Source organism: Saccoglossus kowalevskii, chromosome 13 (assembly GCF_978046115.1).
Source record: "Saccoglossus kowalevskii chromosome 13, keSacKowa6.1, whole genome shotgun sequence".
NCBI lineage: Eukaryota > Metazoa > Hemichordata > Enteropneusta > Harrimaniidae > Saccoglossus > Saccoglossus kowalevskii.
In genome coordinates this window covers 8,684,885-8,701,611 of record NC_140653.1, presented here as the reverse complement: position 1 = coordinate 8,701,611, position 16,727 = coordinate 8,684,885, and the positions used below count along the sequence as shown (strand labels likewise).

At 35.5% G+C, this 16,727-nt stretch overlaps 3 protein-coding genes across 3 annotated transcripts; 2 read left to right on the top strand and 1 right to left on the bottom strand.

Annotated features, from left to right (window-relative positions):
* The first annotated feature begins 2,544 nt into the window (after positions 1-2,544).
* Positions 2,545-4,646, top strand: LOC100378757 (uncharacterized). The gene is made up of 3 exons (XM_002732660.2): positions 2,545-2,648; positions 3,595-3,798; positions 4,127-4,646. The coding sequence occupies exons 2-3, from the start codon at positions 3,599-3,601 to the stop codon at positions 4,323-4,325; spliced, it is 399 nt and encodes a 132-aa protein (XP_002732706.1). The 5' UTR covers positions 2,545-2,648; positions 3,595-3,598; the 3' UTR covers positions 4,326-4,646.
* Positions 4,647-7,964: 3,318 nt separating this feature from the next.
* LOC144348049 (uncharacterized) lies at positions 7,965-10,112 on the top strand. Its single transcript, XM_078007548.2, has 2 exons — positions 7,965-8,185; positions 9,566-10,112. The coding sequence occupies exons 1-2, from the start codon at positions 7,965-7,967 to the stop codon at positions 9,747-9,749; spliced, it is 405 nt and encodes a 134-aa protein (XP_077863674.1). The 3' UTR covers positions 9,750-10,112.
* Positions 10,113-10,180: 68 nt separating this feature from the next.
* On the bottom strand, positions 10,181-16,688 carry LOC100368368 (protein FAM221B-like). The gene is made up of 6 exons (XM_002732676.4): positions 16,171-16,688; positions 15,907-16,050; positions 14,282-14,392; positions 13,280-13,483; positions 11,945-12,064; positions 10,181-11,714 (listed from the first exon to the last, which is right to left on the bottom strand). The coding sequence occupies exons 1-6, from the start codon at positions 16,355-16,357 to the stop codon at positions 11,518-11,520; spliced, it is 963 nt and encodes a 320-aa protein (XP_002732722.1). The 5' UTR covers positions 16,358-16,688; the 3' UTR covers positions 10,181-11,517.
* Positions 16,689-16,727: the final 39 nt, after the last annotated feature.

The following is a 16,727-nucleotide window of genomic DNA, read 5'->3' as shown; positions in this document are numbered from 1 at the left end:
ATGTTCCCTTCTATAGGCAATATTTTCTATAGGTTTAACCACGGTTACTAGAAGAACGTGGTTTAACGGAATATCGTTGTGGATGATCATTCATACAGCCTTCACGTATATAATTTAATATAATTCAACTGTTCGGCTCCTAGCATCAACTAATAAGTTCGAGTTCGACAATCAATGCAATATAGGTTAGCTTTGTTTAATACAATGACCCACTATCCCAGCATATAGCACACCAAGACTGTACATCGTAAATTTTATGTCAGGTATATTAAAGCACCTATTGACGGTCTCTAGTGAGGACACGAAGTACATTATAGCAAAATATGATCCATTCAAGGTGGGTACGATATTGGGCACTCAGTCTGACAAAATCAATATGTTGACTTTCGAGACCGTAATATGGAGTATATGTCGAAACACGTACCATTCCCACAGTCAGCTGTTATGGCAAACTCAAACGCAGTCACTATCGCTCGCTGTTAATCAAGAACAGAGTAACAATGTTTGATACTGATTTTTGTTAATACAAACTTTAGTGTACAGTACGAATATATCAATGGATGCATAAATTATAATTCCATCTATTACAACATATTTGCAATATGCCGATCACTGGATGACCGATTCAATAACTTTTGGTGCCAAATTGGCCTTTTATCAAGAGTCAAAAACTATAGGCAACCCCATGGAACAGCTCACATACCCACATTTTGTCGCGTTTTGTCATTGACAGTCATTATATTTTATGTAGCACTGTATACAGGACATGAACATATTAGTGTAAGACAAAACCAATGAATCACTCTTATTTTTAGTTTTTCATTACTCAATATGAAATAGAAAACAGACTTGTATTGTTTGTATTGATTCTTGAAGCTACTATACAACAACAACAACAACAACAACACACGCATAATTCCGTCATCATGGGTTGCAAATGTTAATATTAGCAATACTACCACAAATCAAAGGGAATTTGGCACACCAGTTTCTGTCGGTACACAGAATACTATGCCCAATGAAAATGTCAGTGCTCAATTTAAAGTCAATATTTCCCCCAAATTTTTGAAATGAAATTTTCGCTGTCCTTACAGTCCTAATCTAAGACTTGTTTTAATTATTTAAACTCATCAACAGATTCAACCATGTAGACCGGTCGTAGTACATCAATTTCACTTGAACTTTCGAGTACATGTGAGGCAGTGAAGTTTTTAAGGTTTTAAAAACGCTGGTAACATTTTGAATATTTAACATACTTTCAAGTTTATTTTCGGATCTCCTACTTCTACTGCTGCATGCGGATTTTCTCATGTCAAACGGGGGTGGGGATGGGGGGTTGGTAGCTGGTACAGGTTACAGGAGATACAAAATGAATTTTATGTTTTTACAGAATGTAAAATAGAAAGTAAAAAATAGGTTTTTACACTTTACAGATAAAGCAAATTTCTAATTACATTTTACATTTGTATACTATACTATTGTCATGAATTTGTTTTTGCGTATCTGTTAACCGACTTAATTAGCTGATTATTAGCTGAATTGCTGTGTTATGTCTGTCATCGTTTAGGTCTATTTGAAGTTTTGGACGGAACATGGCTCAGTGATTTGGAACTAATTACAAGATACCGTCGCTATTCTGACATCCATAGTTATTAATGTAGTGAACGATTAATCAAAAGATATGACGTATTCAGTACTTAGTGTGATTGGCTTTATGATTGAAGGTTACGCCCTAGAGTCTTTTTACTGCATTGTAATTGGTCAGAGTTTTGAAAATGAATAAAGAGAGTTTGAGTTGGTCTTGACGAACACAGCACGATAGACGCAGAAGAGAGAGAGAGTGCAGTCCTGGGCAGTCGAGAGTCCTGGAGAGACTTGGGGCGAGCCTTGACGCAGTCTAAGAGAGTCTTGGGTCAGCCTTGGACAGTCTTGGGGACTTTTCCCCAGGGCGCTGTGTCTTATAGAGTGCTCGATTGACCGACTAAGACGAGAGCTGAAACGTATTTCGTTGTGTGTGCCTTATTTGACAGTAAGGTATAAGTGACTTTCCCGATCCCGTACCTCAAGGGGACGAGATAGAGAGACGAGACGAGTTTTACCCCTGATACTATACTTGACCATTTGTGTTTACGAATCAAAATTAGAAATTGCGCATGAATTACAACATTTAATGGGGAAAATGCTTTAAAATGCTTGGAAAAAATAAGATCGCAGTACAAATTATGGGCGAATAAAATAGGTGATTTCACTTTACAGCTTGCCCATGTCTACGAATTTACTTTTTTTAGTTATTTAAATTACATTCTTACGAAAATAAAAACAATTGATTACAGCCTACGAAAATCCTCCTTGCCGACCCTATACACATTTACCATAAATTACTAATGTTAAAAAAATATATAAGGCTCTTTATAGTTTTCATGGTTGTTCCATATTCGCAAGAACAGTCGCCAGTTACAAAAAATGCAAATGTTATATTAATGACGACCCCCCCCCCCGCGGCTGACCAAGCGCCCTCAATACACCGGAAGTGCATTTTTAACTCATCCTGACGCTACAAAACTTGCATCTCGGGATTTGCGTGCTCGTTCAAAAATCAATAAGGCTCTTGACTTCGCAAAGTACTGGCACTGTTGCTGATTATTAAGGTAAACTGCATTTTTCATGACCCTAACAACTGCAAGTATGCATGTTGATTCCATGAACATTCCATTCTATGTCATCCTCTCCTCGTGGTGTCGGTGTCGGGAGAGTCCAGTGGTCTTAGTCACCTTTATGTGTGTGTGTTTGAAAAGTTTGTCCCAGAGAAATATAGTAAATTATAGATGTGATCGTCGAAAGCATTAACTTCAAACTAACATTTCGAAACGAAAATTTCGAATTAATGTTGTTGACTGTGATCAATTTGTATAAAACTAATTTACATACAAGTGTGTCGTTAGAGCAATGTTGTTTGATTAGCTAGTTATATGCCAATTAGTCCAACAATTCCTTGTCAGTGCCATGGAAACCAGACAAAAGTTTTCAGAATAATCTAAAACTAAAAGTGATTTGTTTACACTTTTTTCCCTTAATACCAATAATTTAACATTTTACTCAACTTTCGTTTTTGTATTTTTTCTTTAATACTAACATTTGATCTTATTTTTGTTTTTTAATTAGTTATGTAATGCCACATTTGATTTGTAATTTATGCAGCTCCTAGGTTTGTATTCAAATAGTAAGCCCCTGATTTAACTAAATAAAAATGCATTACATAAGTACTGGCATATTTAGAAACAGTTACATTGTTGCATGTCAAAGGGGGGGGGGGGTTCTACATCTGTTATTTTTCTGCAGCAATGAAAATGAATATTTATTCATGCTGTACTCTTTTTTTTTTTTCAGCCTAAGGGTTAACTCAAATCGAGGCCAATATTCCAACATGCCCCTGGGTCATTCATATCTTTTTTCCCCAACTCCTCTACAGCCCTGAATTACAAATTACAATTTGCCATGCAAAATGGCATCTCAGAACCAGTTAGTTCAATTAGTTTCCTGACTATACTATATTATTATGATATTTGATTGATCTTCTGTCTTTTTTTATGACAGAAGAATGCCGTTTCTTTCAATTGCTTGTGCTACAGCATGTAGCCAAATGCTTGGCTGTGCGTGGTATTCTCCATATATGTTTGGTAATGTTTGGTTGAAAGCCACTGGTAAAGATTGCAAGGGTATAAGCAGCAATTGCACACCATTTATTGTTGGATTGACATCAGATCTTGGGCTGGCTTGTGCATTGGATCACGCATTACCGTAAGTATATTATTTTTCTCAGTTTAATGTAGATGAAATCAAAGTATCTTCCCCTAATAGAAGCTAGTGTATGTGATACTGAATTACGTATAATGATCTAGTTTGACAAAAGAAAATGTTCGTGAGTTGTAGAAAATCCTGAAATTTTGTACCACCAAGCTTTTCACAGATGTTTTTCAGAGATTAGAAATCTCTGTAAATATTTATCAATAAATTGCAAACATTTTGGGTTTATATTACATGACAGGGAAATGGGACTTGGTGAACCCTGATGACATACCCTCACTACATAAAAACATTGTTTCCTCTTCTTTTTTTTTTTTAACAGGAGAATTGATCTCGGTAGTAACTGGCGTACTGTTGCCATGGTAGCTGGTGGATTTAGCTTCATCCACAGCATGATAGAAGCACCACATTATGCATATGAAGAACGAAGCACATCTGTATTTGGTTTATCCATTACTTTCAACACTGTGCGTTTAGCAGTGATGACTTTTGTTATGTTAACATTAGACAGAAGTGATTAAAGACAAAAATAGATATCTGCAGTTACATTTTCTCAAAGTGAAAGAAAAAAATGTAATGATATAAAGTCAAAATTCATTAGTTAGGTTTATTTTTTTTTTAAAACGTTTCCTTGCTTTCTTAGATACATCATGTTTGTTTTAAACACATTTTAAAAATTGTTCTAAAACTTTTTCTGTTACTTCTAGATTTGTTGCTCCTTGTTATTGCTAAACCCACACAGAAATATGGCAAGAGGTATTAGAAAATTAGATTAGGTAAAACACTTTATGTAACCATGGAAATAATATATGAAGTTAATAAACACATTATTTTGTTCTAAAGATTTTGTTCTTTTATAAATTTAAATCTAGGAGAATGTGTATGTGTCAAGCATGGTTTATGTTTATATTGCCCCAAGTACTTTTTTTCTTTGCGTCTTAATAGTTTGGATAACATCATCACAGTAATGCCCTGCCCATATACAATATTTGCTCTATTAGAAGTGTGTATCCAGTAGAAGTGCATGTAAGCCATCAATTGCATTACAGCAATTCCAGGCACTGATTTGACACTGAAGTAGTGCTAAATGTTGATAACTTACTACAATAGATTACACACATTGTTTTCACATTTACAGAAGTTGTTACAAATAATGCAGACAGCATGTCTGCAATTTGAAGTGCATCGTAAGAAAGCTCCGCCCATAAAAGTGGCGATACATTAGTTTTGAATTTCTCCTCCAATAAACGATCGAGGCTCTCAACTTAGTTTCGTACTTCAATTTGCGTCACATGTTATTTCAGTGAGAGGGGTGCATAAAGTGGTGGCACTGTAAAGAACATTAGTTACCCGTAGAGTTATTTTACAGAACTAGCTGACCTACTGATCTTTACAGAATTATTGATCAAAGTGCCTGCAACAAATGTCCTATGAAGACTTCATCCAGTATATCAATAATGAAATTGAATACATGAAGTAGAATGGATGTTATTCGATTATTAGTTCTTGATGATGAGAACCAAAAGGTTGACATGCCACAAAATAATTGCTTTAAAAAGCTGGCAACACACGATCACACGTCCAGGGAGGGTTGCTGCCATACATAAGTAGTTTTTGTCGAATTTCCCGTCCATAAATGTGCGGTCACAATGTTTTATAATATTGGACATAGTCTATAACGTCAGTTTCCTGGCAGTATACTCTCGGTGATAACAAACCGCTTGACGATATTATGAGCTGTCTGCTTTGAAACACCATTTCGATCTCCAATCTCAGCGAATGACAGTCCACGAAAATACAAATCGACAACTCTTGTTCTCACTTCAACTGGTTTTTTGACTCCTTGCTTCTCCATTGTGGTGCTTAAACATCTTGGACAAATGCCTATTTGTGGACACGCAATCAACACGATGACTGACCAAAGATGAATGAAAGACAGACGTGCTTCAAAGTCTAGGTGTACCTGACTTTGTAGCAAAAATAGAAAACATTGTGGGCAATGTCTGTCAATCATTCCTCTGATTTGCAGCCGTTGTTTATATTTCTAGTTACAACTTATGTAAATGTGAAAACAAAGTGTGTAACCTATTGTAGTAAGTAACATCTAGCACTACTTCAGCGTCAAATATGGGTCTGGAATTGCTGTATATGATTTGTATACTAAATCATTTATATATTATTTCTTTGGCCATGAACACGCCACTTTCATTTAAGCACATGTGCTACTAATAAAGCAAATATGGTAAGACATGCAATATTGGAGTCAAATCCATGATTTGGTGTTGAAGTCGATTAATGATCAGAAAATTCAGTTTGCTTCCCATAATCAAATAGTGAGCAACATTTTCATGCTAACTATAAAGTCTGGATGTTTCCTTCTTATTATTATAAATTTGTAAATTGATTATCTGATTGTAACTGCGATGAACAGCAGATTCTTTATACCCACCCCCTCTTTTGAAGTGTGTGCCCTAATCTGTTTATTTTGCTCACCATTTACGACAAAAAAATCATTATCTGTGAATTGATGGCAAAAGTTTGTCCGTGTTTTGTATGTCAGCTGTATTGTTTTTAAATTTCGCAAGTCCATGGAAATCATGAAATGTTGAAAATTACTCTGCAATCCTAAACATGCAGAGACAGAGCTTAAATTCACAGAGGCCATAGCGGCAGTTGCCTTGATGCTTAATCTGAATGCCTTGCCACCCTTCAATATGTTCATCATATCAATTAGTCCGCTTTGAAATTGTGTGCCCTCAGTATACCAAAGCCCTGTGACGACTTTCATGTCATTTTGTCCAACTATTTCACCACCAGTTTCCTTTTTTCATCACAAATTCACAATACACTCCTGTTTATAAACTACACTTTCCTTCAGACGATTGAAACAAAAATAGTCTAATTTTTTTGTTAAAAATTGAAAATTGACGCAAATTTTGTCTGTTGGCTCCAAAATTAGGGTTCATTTCCAAAAATATTGAAGAATATAAGAAAAAAAGGACAGAAAAATTTAGGCGGGAAAGTCTGGTGGTGAAAAGGTTGAAGCAGGAGGGTTGTCATCTGCGCACGCGTGGGAATTGAGTTCCAAGCGATGATAATAACACTCGCTAAGAACGCAAATAGGTAGACGCTTGTTTGTAAACAATGACGCGCTATGGCCACCTGGCGCGCATGCGTAGGTGACGACTCCCCCTGCTTTAAACTTGTTGGCTTTTATACTTGGATTTATTTGACTTTTATAATATATTTATATTTTATTCCTTTGTTCAAAACCTAGATAAAAATATATGGTCCTCTACTGGTAATTATTTTTGCACAAAATATGAGTTAAACAAACTGTGATAACCACTGGTTTCTATTGAATGCAGTGAATATTACCGGTAAAACTGTTTTGCTCACTTCAATCAATACCAACCATTGGTTGAAAAGCTTCGTTGACATAGATTGCCCAAGCACATGTATGTTGTCCTAGATGACCTCAACTGACCTTAGTATTCGGACTCTGCACCTGTAATCTGAAGTTGTTTTTTTCTTTACCATTCATAAAGGTAAGCAAACTCTTGGGGAAAACAGAGGTTACTTCTTTTCATTCTAGCTTTTCTCCACATCATTGAACCCAATCTGTGTAGTGTACATATCAACTGAGCTTGTGCAGAACCTGCAAAGTTTAGTACCTGCAAAAAACCAGCAAAGCTTTGTTTTGCAGTGCACAAGGTATTGTTCATTGGGAAATAAATGTTTAATTATTTTGACATAGATGTGACATTTATCATGTTTTTGATCTCGCCATGGTGATGTATTTTTGTCACAAGTTCATGTGCTCATTACCTTACCTAGGGCTATACTGTAAAGTACTTTTATTTTTACTGAGAATTTATTTATGGTATTTTCGCTTCAGGATGAAAAATTTAAATCCACTTTTTTTCGTATTTTACATTCAACTCGTCAAACATTAGTGAAAATAGATTTTATACAAAATATCCAAAATGTCTTCAGCTAAAATATTTGACAGTAGGTATATATATTGCATACAGGTGAAAAAGAAATAAATCTGATTTAATTTATAGCAATCGTATCTATACAGTGTATGCATAGGCCATGAATTCTCAGTGAAAATATTCATGAATACTTTGACAACCTAATTACAGACTGCTTGGAATATGGCAATTTTATCTGTGTTATTAGCAAGTACTTCCAGCCATGTCGTCTCGTGGTATGCATCCAGACCGCTGACCAGCGCATTTCTGAAGTTCATAGGTGCCAATGATGATCAGGCAATGTATGATGAAAGAATAACTTTGTCAAAATTGATAGTGTTCTGCTTTGACTGCGGAATAGCATGGGTGTTGGAGTATATACTTCCATTTTTGTTGACAATCAGGTGAGAAACTTATTTATTAAACACACAGGTTTTAATTCCATTTGTTGGTGTATGTCACCTAAGGTGTGAAAAAGAATGATTTGAACCACTGTTTTTATGAAAATTCATGCGACCATCCTGGGACTCACTGTCTATTGTCTAGACTTTGAAACCATTGGAGTTTATTTTAGCGGTTTGGGTTAACCCCGGTTTGACCCAAGTGTTTGAATATGAGATCGTCCCTAACTTTATTTTACCTATTAGGTAATACTGTACACTAGGGAATACAGGGAAAGGCAACTGCAATAAACATCAAAGGAAATAAAATGATATTCCAAATGTGATTTCTGTTGATGCATCATGTTTTATTATGTAAGCATCCAGGATTATGTAATGTGCCCTGAACTATCCATATCACCCAGCAGTTTTGTTGTTGTTGTTGTTGAAAACAAGTATTCAATGTACAAGTATACTATCGCATAGATTTGTTCTCGTTTGAAAATCAGTAAATAAAAATATATATACCCGGTAATTATTGTTTCTTAAGATCAATTCATAAAGAAAAAAGTCATTTATAACCCGATGAATGAACTTTCATTCCAATCTACTAGTTTATGTGCCACTGCTCATTGTGTAAGCATGATTATGTTATGAAATTTGTTCTTTTAAAAGTGTTGTTGAAATATTACATGTTGAACAATCGACATCGCATCTGAATCCCAAGGAACATTACATCAAAGAAAACCTCAAAGTTGCCTTCACAAGTGTTCTGTAGTGACTTGATAACTGAGTACATGTACTAAGCTGCAAGTCAACCACTGGAAAGTGAACCTTACTAGAAAGTAGCCTGTAACACAAGTTCTAACGAGTTGATTTCCTAGGAGATCTATCGTAAATGTGACTTGCAGACAGACTAGGTAGCTGATCTGTAATTAGAAATGATGTACATTGACAAATGCAATTAAATGAAATCGGATCGTCTATCTACATCGTTCTTTACCAAAATGGATCATATTATCATGCACAGAATAGTACTATTATATCTATTATAGCTGTTTTTTTTGTTTTTTTTTTTGGGGGGGGGGGGGCAAGTAGCTGCAAATTTGTTAGTCAGTATGGGTACTGATTGTCAATTAAAACGCACAAGGTAATAATACCTGTAGACTAATAATGAATTTATAATAAACTAGAAACCACATGTTAATGTTACACAGGATGATTATGGACCAAGCTAGCTAGGCTTATGATTTAATAGCTGGAAATTCCCCTAGATATGCAGTTCTGAATAAACAACAGGTCTGACTACATGGTCTTTTTTTCCTGGCTCCACACATTACAATAGCTTGTTGCATAGCATTGCAGATTGTGATCCTTTAAAGTTGATTCTGGTTTTGCTTTCAGTGGTGCTGGACGTATATTGCTGAGTGTAATTGGTGGAGTAACTGTGTTAAATGTATCCCTGCTGAGTACATCACTGGAGTTCAGCAAGACGTCATTCAATATCATACGCAATATGATTCGCATAGCCGTCATGGTACTTGTCCTGTTAGCAGCAAAAGGGAAACTTAAGAAAATGCGATTTTAACATTTAAACAATAAACATTGAATTCATCTTTCAAATATTGACCATACAATGTTAGGCATCACCATTAAAACTTTGTCATGAAAATTTGGATACTATGATACTAATTTATAATATTCACACCTTTAAGCTTGGCTTCTATTACCGGTAATTTGCATATAACCCATAAGTTAGAGGGAAAATTACAGAACAAACAAATTTGATAAAGAAAAGAAAAACAAAATTGTACGAGAATTAAAACAAAAAGGACTGCTTTCATGCAAACAAGTCTAGTTTCTCCTACTTTTTTGCCAGAACTGAAACTTAATACCGATACTTATAAAATGGAACAAGAAAAATATAAATAAAATGCTTGGATTAGGAGAATTTTGTTTATCACTCATTTTGTATTGCGGGTGTATATAGTATATGTGAAAGATAAAAAATCAACATGATTAATACAGATAACATTTTTATTACCAGTGAATACATTAAATAAAAGTCTGTGTAGACATGAAGTAATAAAATGCCATGTATACATTGACAGAGAATATATAGTTAGGTATACATGAGTGGGTGAAATCTATTGTTTATTTACACAAATTCAAATACAACCAATTGAATGAAATTATACAGACAGCATTCTGTTTCATCACAGTATTGTAAATATCAACAAAAAGGCTTATAATGACACTTCATCCAAATTTGGCTCAATGAATCGTAGATCAGGAGATTGTGAAAATAATTATGACTACACAGGATAATTGGTATTGGTTTACCAAAGAGGCCTATTCACCATGTATTTTTGGCTCTGGGTGAAAAGCACAAATCTGAGGTAATGTCTGTGTCTCTGTGTCAAATATTATTCCATCAATATCTCAAGAATTAGGGGCGGATCCAGCAAAATGTATTGGGGGGGGGTCCAGGCCTATAGGTCGAATACACGGGACCGTGCGATTCGGACGATGCTATGCGTAATCCAGATGCATTTTCATGCGTTTGGAGGGGGCCATGGTCCCCTTGGCCCCCCCTCTGGATCCGCCACTGTCAAGAACCCAAGGATGGATTGGAATGCAATTTAGAAAATAGATACTTTATGGAGAACTTAAGATCTGATTAGATATTGGTACAAATATATGCATGGTAATTTGAATAATAAACAAATTTTTATGTTTTTTTGTGTACATTCACAATTATTTTCACAAGTATGTTGAAACTTGGTAAATTCTAATTAATTTATTCATATTAATTAGCTAATTAGCCTTGGAATTTATTCTGTAAGTAATTTACCTGAAATTGAGTACATGCATATACTGTACATGTCTCAGGCATACGAGAATCAGTAATTTTCAAACATTAGCATACTAAGTAACTACTGTAATTTGTTTATATCCGAAACGTTTCTTCAAATGGATGGAAACTTGGTTGGTGCACACATACTATTTCTGTAGTTGGATTACTGATAATTCTTTGCATATTAATTAGCTAATCTGCATAATACTTGTTTTCCACTTCTTTATTGTGTATCATGACAATAGTTTACAAAAAACAAGCACAAATTTGTAAGTGTACTCTGTGTTTTTGTATTCTACTCAATATTCCTTTGAAATGTAATATGGAACTTGAGTTCATATGCAGTGAATTTCTCCCAGAACATTGGATGAGCGTACTATTATTCATACAGGTTTTGTTGTGGAACACCTAATATAAATTAATCCAAAAAAAGACATACTACTTGATTGGGTGAAAAAGAGAGGTGATACCATATTATACTTTCATATGGATGACATATTCAGTCATATGAAGGTTTGAATGATGATCCAGATGGCGCAGGTCGGTACGGTGTATCCTGGGTGATGGCTCGCTGATTTCTAGGTATGCTGCCTTCCCCTTCTACTAATGCACTGTAAATACCAGGATTATCATCGTGTCCTGTCAAAGCCATATTACGTAATTCTGGCATCTCGGCAAACGGTAGATAGTCTTCACCTGCAAGTATACGTAATTTCCAACTATTATAATCTGTAACTGACATTATTATATTTTGTTCACTTTCATATAATTCATTTAATGATTTTACACAACTACTAGCATATACTAGGTGTTTTGTGATCCATTGAAACACTTAAAGGGCAGTGGCGATCACCCAAAAAGTTTTTTCAGCGAAAATTAATTCCAGCTAAAATAAAGTATTTCACAGTCACTTCCTACTGACTTACCATATGGGATTCCATTTCTATGACGTTCATCTTCAGTTTCAAACACTGTTTCATGATCCTCGTAATGTCTATCACATGCTGCACATACAAAAGGAGAATCAAAGACACTGCATCTACACCCTACAATGAGAATAAAACAACCAATCAGATTTACACAATTCTGTGAAACTGTTAGTTGAAGTTCAAATGATATTTTAAAATTCCAGTGTTTGAAATAAAGGCAACTATAATTGCCATTTTGAAAATTAATAATTTATTTTTCAAATGTCATGTGACATTTAGTATATATTTAGTTTAACACATCCCCTGACTGAATGGAGAGACAAATTGAACAGCAAGCGATATGTTAATGTGCCACTGTTGAGTGTGATGCAAATTTTGTAAAAATAAAGAATATATTTTTTTATATGCATTGTATATGTTGCATGGGACACTAATGAACATGTTGCTTTTATAGTTACTAAGGTACTTTATTCATTTATGGGGATGTTTATACTGAAACTGCTTCACGTTATTATGTAGGAGAATATGATAATTGGTGAAAGATAAAGAATTTGTTCATTTGATTGGTTGTGTCAAGGTGCTCTAAGACAACTTGATTGGTTGTGTTGAGGTGCTCTAAGACCACTTGATTGGTTGTGTCAAGGTGCTCTAAGACCACTTGATTGGTTGTGTCAAGGTGCTCTAAGACCACTAGATTGGTTGTGTCAAGGTGCTCTAAGACCACTTGATTGGTTGTGTCAAGGTGCTCTAAGACCACTTGATTGGTTGTGTCAAGGTGCTCTAAGACCACTTGATTGGTTGTGTCAAGGTGCTCTAAGACCACTTGATTTGTTGTGTCAAGGTGCTCTAAGACCACTTGATTGGTTGTGTCAAGGTGCTCTAAGACCACTTGATTGGTTGTGTCAAGGTGCTCTAAGACCACTTGATTGGTTGTGTCAAGGTGCTCTAAGACAACTTGATTGGTTGTGTCATGGTGCTCTAAGACCACTTGATTGGTTGTGTCAAGGTGCTCTAAGACAACTTGATTGGTTGTGTCAAGGTGCTCTAAGACCACTTGATTGGTTGTGTCAAGGTGCTCTAAGACAACTTGATTGGTTTTGTCAAGGTGCTCTAAGACCACTTGATTGGTTGTGTCAAGATGCTCTAAGACAACTTGATTGGTTGTGTCAAGGTGCTCTAAGACAACTTGATTGATTGTATCAAGGTGCTCTAAGATACACTGAATTATCCTTGATTGAAGTAAGCGTTATGTGAGCTCACGCGGTCGATCTAGTCATAAACACAGAACTAGACTATGAGGGCAGTCTTTCATTCATTCATTCACTCACTTACCTCCAGCCTTGCATCGCCTCATTCCATTTGGATCATGTTCTTCATGCGTATGTTTACATCGGCATTTTGCACGCCATGCACTACGGTCAAATCCTCGTCTTTTCTGGTGCCAAAACTCTCCTATATCTTCCGGTCTTCCTGGTACGAAGGCAAACGCTTTACATAAACAACCACCCTGCGTGCATGGAACTCTGGTACTGCGCCCTGTCATATGCAAAAAATTCCAACATATTGACAAATTGTATGTTAACAGTTAATTTGGTACAACTGTCACTGTCATTAAATTAAAACCTACTGAATGTTCAAATAGTATATTTTGTTTTCTTCACAATCTAGTGAATTTTAAACCTACTAAATATCCCAGCAACACTAAATCTGCTAAAATTAAACTCAGTGAATATCTTTTCTACAGTATAACAAGTTTAGTGTATATCATGTAAATTTCTTTTTTTTCCGAATATCGTGAATATTTACAGAAAAAAAAGTAAAAAATGAGTGTCACTACACATCTTGTTGAATACGCTTATTTCATTGTGGCACACAAAATGTTTCTGGTTATGAATTTCTAAACTCTTTAGAATAATGACGGTTTGCATTTGTATGTAGTTTGGATACGCAGGGTTGAGATTGCAAACAGACCAGTTTTTAAAATATATGTGTTTAAGTAATCATAAAAAACTCAAAAGATGACCCTGTATGTAAGCAGCCAATAAATAGAAAAAAAGTGTTCTCTGTATACTCTTTTCTACAAAAAATGCTGTAAAACAGGCCTCTATAGGTGGCGCACCCATGGACAACATTTGTAATGTACATTACGATGAGTTATTTTAAGAGCATAGAAAGTTGAACAAGTTTCAGCAACCTTTGCAATTAGGTAACACCATAATGCATAATATCCATAATATCAGTAGATTTAAGACCAACAAGAAAGATATTAGCTCAGCCTCAATTTGCACTATACATATCTCCCTACTTGAGGGCAGATGGACAATTGATTCTTACCATTGTATGGTGCATGTTCTAACAATAAATGCCCACAGAAACATCTTGAATCTCTGCCCACACGTATGCAGTCCCATTTAAATTCTGGACAACGCCATCCAATGTAGACACCTGTAGTGAACAATCATAAGATTTTTAAGAAAGAAACCTTCACAAATTATTTTTGAGAAAGTTAGTCATAAATCACTTGACAATGTTCATTGATTCATTACAGTGTCATGGGGCTATAATATCAATGTAATATGAAACATCTTTTTTATTTCTGTTATCATACTGTATTTTTTAGATTTTTTATAATTTAAAAAAAAAATTATATTTTTAGAAAACTCCATAGAAGAGGTGCATCCTTTGTCACTTTTTGATCAATATCTTCATATTGAATTGGTGTACAAAGCGTCTTGTAAAAAGAGCTCTTCATCGATGGCAGATACAATTTGAAATACTTACAAATTCATGAGACATTGTCTCACTACAGTGAATGGCAGAAACCTGTACTTTAGCTTATACATGTAAATGCATTTATAAATATTTGTAAATACTAACCCTCAGCTGTAATTGACACAAGAGTACAACATTGTCTCTATCCATACTTTTAATTTTATACAGATGTCATGTTGTGTCTGCGACTGCCCATTAATTATAAAAAACATTTGATGTTGAACTAACTCTTAATTTTATCCTGGAATTTTTTGTCTCAATGTTATTGCTATTGTCCACATCAAGACAAATGGTCTGGTGTATTTTAATTTGTTTAAAACACTTGAAATTGCAGTGATTCGATTGCTGGAATAAGTTTAAAAGAACGCAAGTATAAGTAGTACCACTGCCACAGGATTTTTGATCACGTGAGTTTGTGTCAAAGGAGAGGTTAATGCAATATTCATTCACTAAGTGTTGTGATTATTTGTGATTACTGGTATTTGTGAAATAAGTTTAAACGTCCAGTAGTCGTCGCGCCACGCATGCACGAAATATATGGGTCTCATAGAAACAAAGATGGGAAGACTTTGGTTGTTGCGGAGATCAACGAGTACAAACTGAAATGTTACTAAGCTTTAATTAGGTATTTTTTAGGTGATTGGGATGTATGGAAGAAGTCATCGGCGGTAATTAGTTCAAGACGTGCCCAGGTCAAACCTCATACTTGTGATTTCCATTAGAAGAGCACATTAGATTGTGGGAAAATCAATGTTTATCAACACAAATGTTGCACATGTGCAACGCTATGACTACCACCCTTTAAAAAAATGCAAGTATAAAGTAGTACCATTTCAACAGGATGTTTGATCATGGAAATGAGTTAGTGAATTGTGGGAGGGGATCAAATTGAATATGTAAATTAGTTCATGACTCCAGAGACAAATTCTTAGGAATGATGTTGCCACCCCCCTAATTCTTTTCATTTTCTGTATTAAACTTCTTAGGTAATTATAGCTGCAAAAAGTTTTACTTTTTGCATTTTATCTTTTAATCCCACATCCAATTACAAGATCATTTGTCCGTTTCCACAGTTGGCTAGAGACACTTGCATAGGCTAAATGTCTGGATTTGCAATTAGCCACGTATGCTCGCTGACCGTCTGGCTCCACAGTCAGCCTCCATATCCAGAAACACATGTTAACTACCTGATTTGATGGCCTCCACAGCTGCTTCAGTTTCAGGATTGAATAATTCCTGAACTCTTGGACCAAATTTTTCTCTATGCATTGCCCTAGCAACCGATACTAATTCTTTCTTTTCAGCTGGAATGATTGGTCTCATTGTGTAGCCTAAAATATCAATTTTGGAAAAAAACAATAAAAAAAAAAACACAATGTCCAACACCGGCACATCAAAATAATTATTATAAATAGAATAATAAATTTGACTAAAGACACTCGTGATTGTACCTTTCGGAGCCAGCATAACTTCTCCCCCTCTACCTCTGGCACCTCCACTGGATGAACCGGTAACGACCATGTCCTGTCTACCTCGTGGCACAACAGCTCTGCTGCTGCTGGCATCACTTCTGCTCGCACCTCTAGACGCACCGCCGGATCTGCTGCTCGCTTTTCCTTTTCCCCGTGATCTGTCCATAACTGGTCACTAGTATTATGTTATACTAGTAATCTTGCTTAAAAGTAGGTGTCTTCCTTGGCCGTGTCGCAGTGTGCACGGGTAAAAAGGTTGTACCAGAGAGAACGGATCTTTTAAATGAAATCGTTCCAGACTGGATCCTTAGCCCTGACTTAAATATTGTAGAATGGATCACAGAATGGATACATATAAACCGTGTCGGGCTTGGAATTCGTACTGTGTTTTCAAGTCATGTTTTGGTGTAGACTACCTGTTTGAATAAACTGAATAAATGAAATTAACAGCCCCGCCTGTTATTATTAACAACAATAACAACCGAAGGTCCGAGGAAACGTCATACGATAGCTTTGCATGAAACCATAGAAATGAC

What these genes read in the sequence shown, in the direction of transcription:
- LOC100378757 (XM_002732660.2), top strand. Translation starts at nt 3,599, where the DNA reads ATGCCGTTTCTTTCAATTGCTTGTGCTACAGCATGTAGCCAAATGCTT. An exon ending in GCATTGGATCACGCATTACC is followed by an intron (nt 3,799 to 4,126) that starts GTAAGTATATTA and finishes TTTTTTTAACAG; the next exon opens with GAGAATTGATCTCGGTAGTA.
- LOC144348049 (XM_078007548.2), top strand. Translation starts at nt 7,965, where the DNA reads ATGGCAATTTTATCTGTGTTATTAGCAAGTACTTCCAGCCATGTCGTC. An exon ending in CCATTTTTGTTGACAATCAG is followed by an intron (nt 8,186 to 9,565) that starts GTGAGAAACTTA and finishes TTTTGCTTTCAG; the next exon opens with TGGTGCTGGACGTATATTGC.
- LOC100368368 (XM_002732676.4), bottom strand. Translation starts at nt 16,357, where the DNA reads ATGGACAGATCACGGGGAAAAGGAAAAGCGAGCAGCAGATCCGGCGGT. An exon ending in TGTGGAGGCCATCAAATCAG is followed by an intron (nt 14,393 to 15,906) that starts GTAGTTAACATG and finishes TGTTCACTACAG; the next exon opens with GTGTCTACATTGGATGGCGT. An exon ending in GAGGCGATGCAAGGCTGGAG is followed by an intron (nt 12,065 to 13,279) that starts GTAAGTGAGTGA and finishes TTCTCATTGTAG; the next exon opens with GGTGTAGATGCAGTGTCTTT.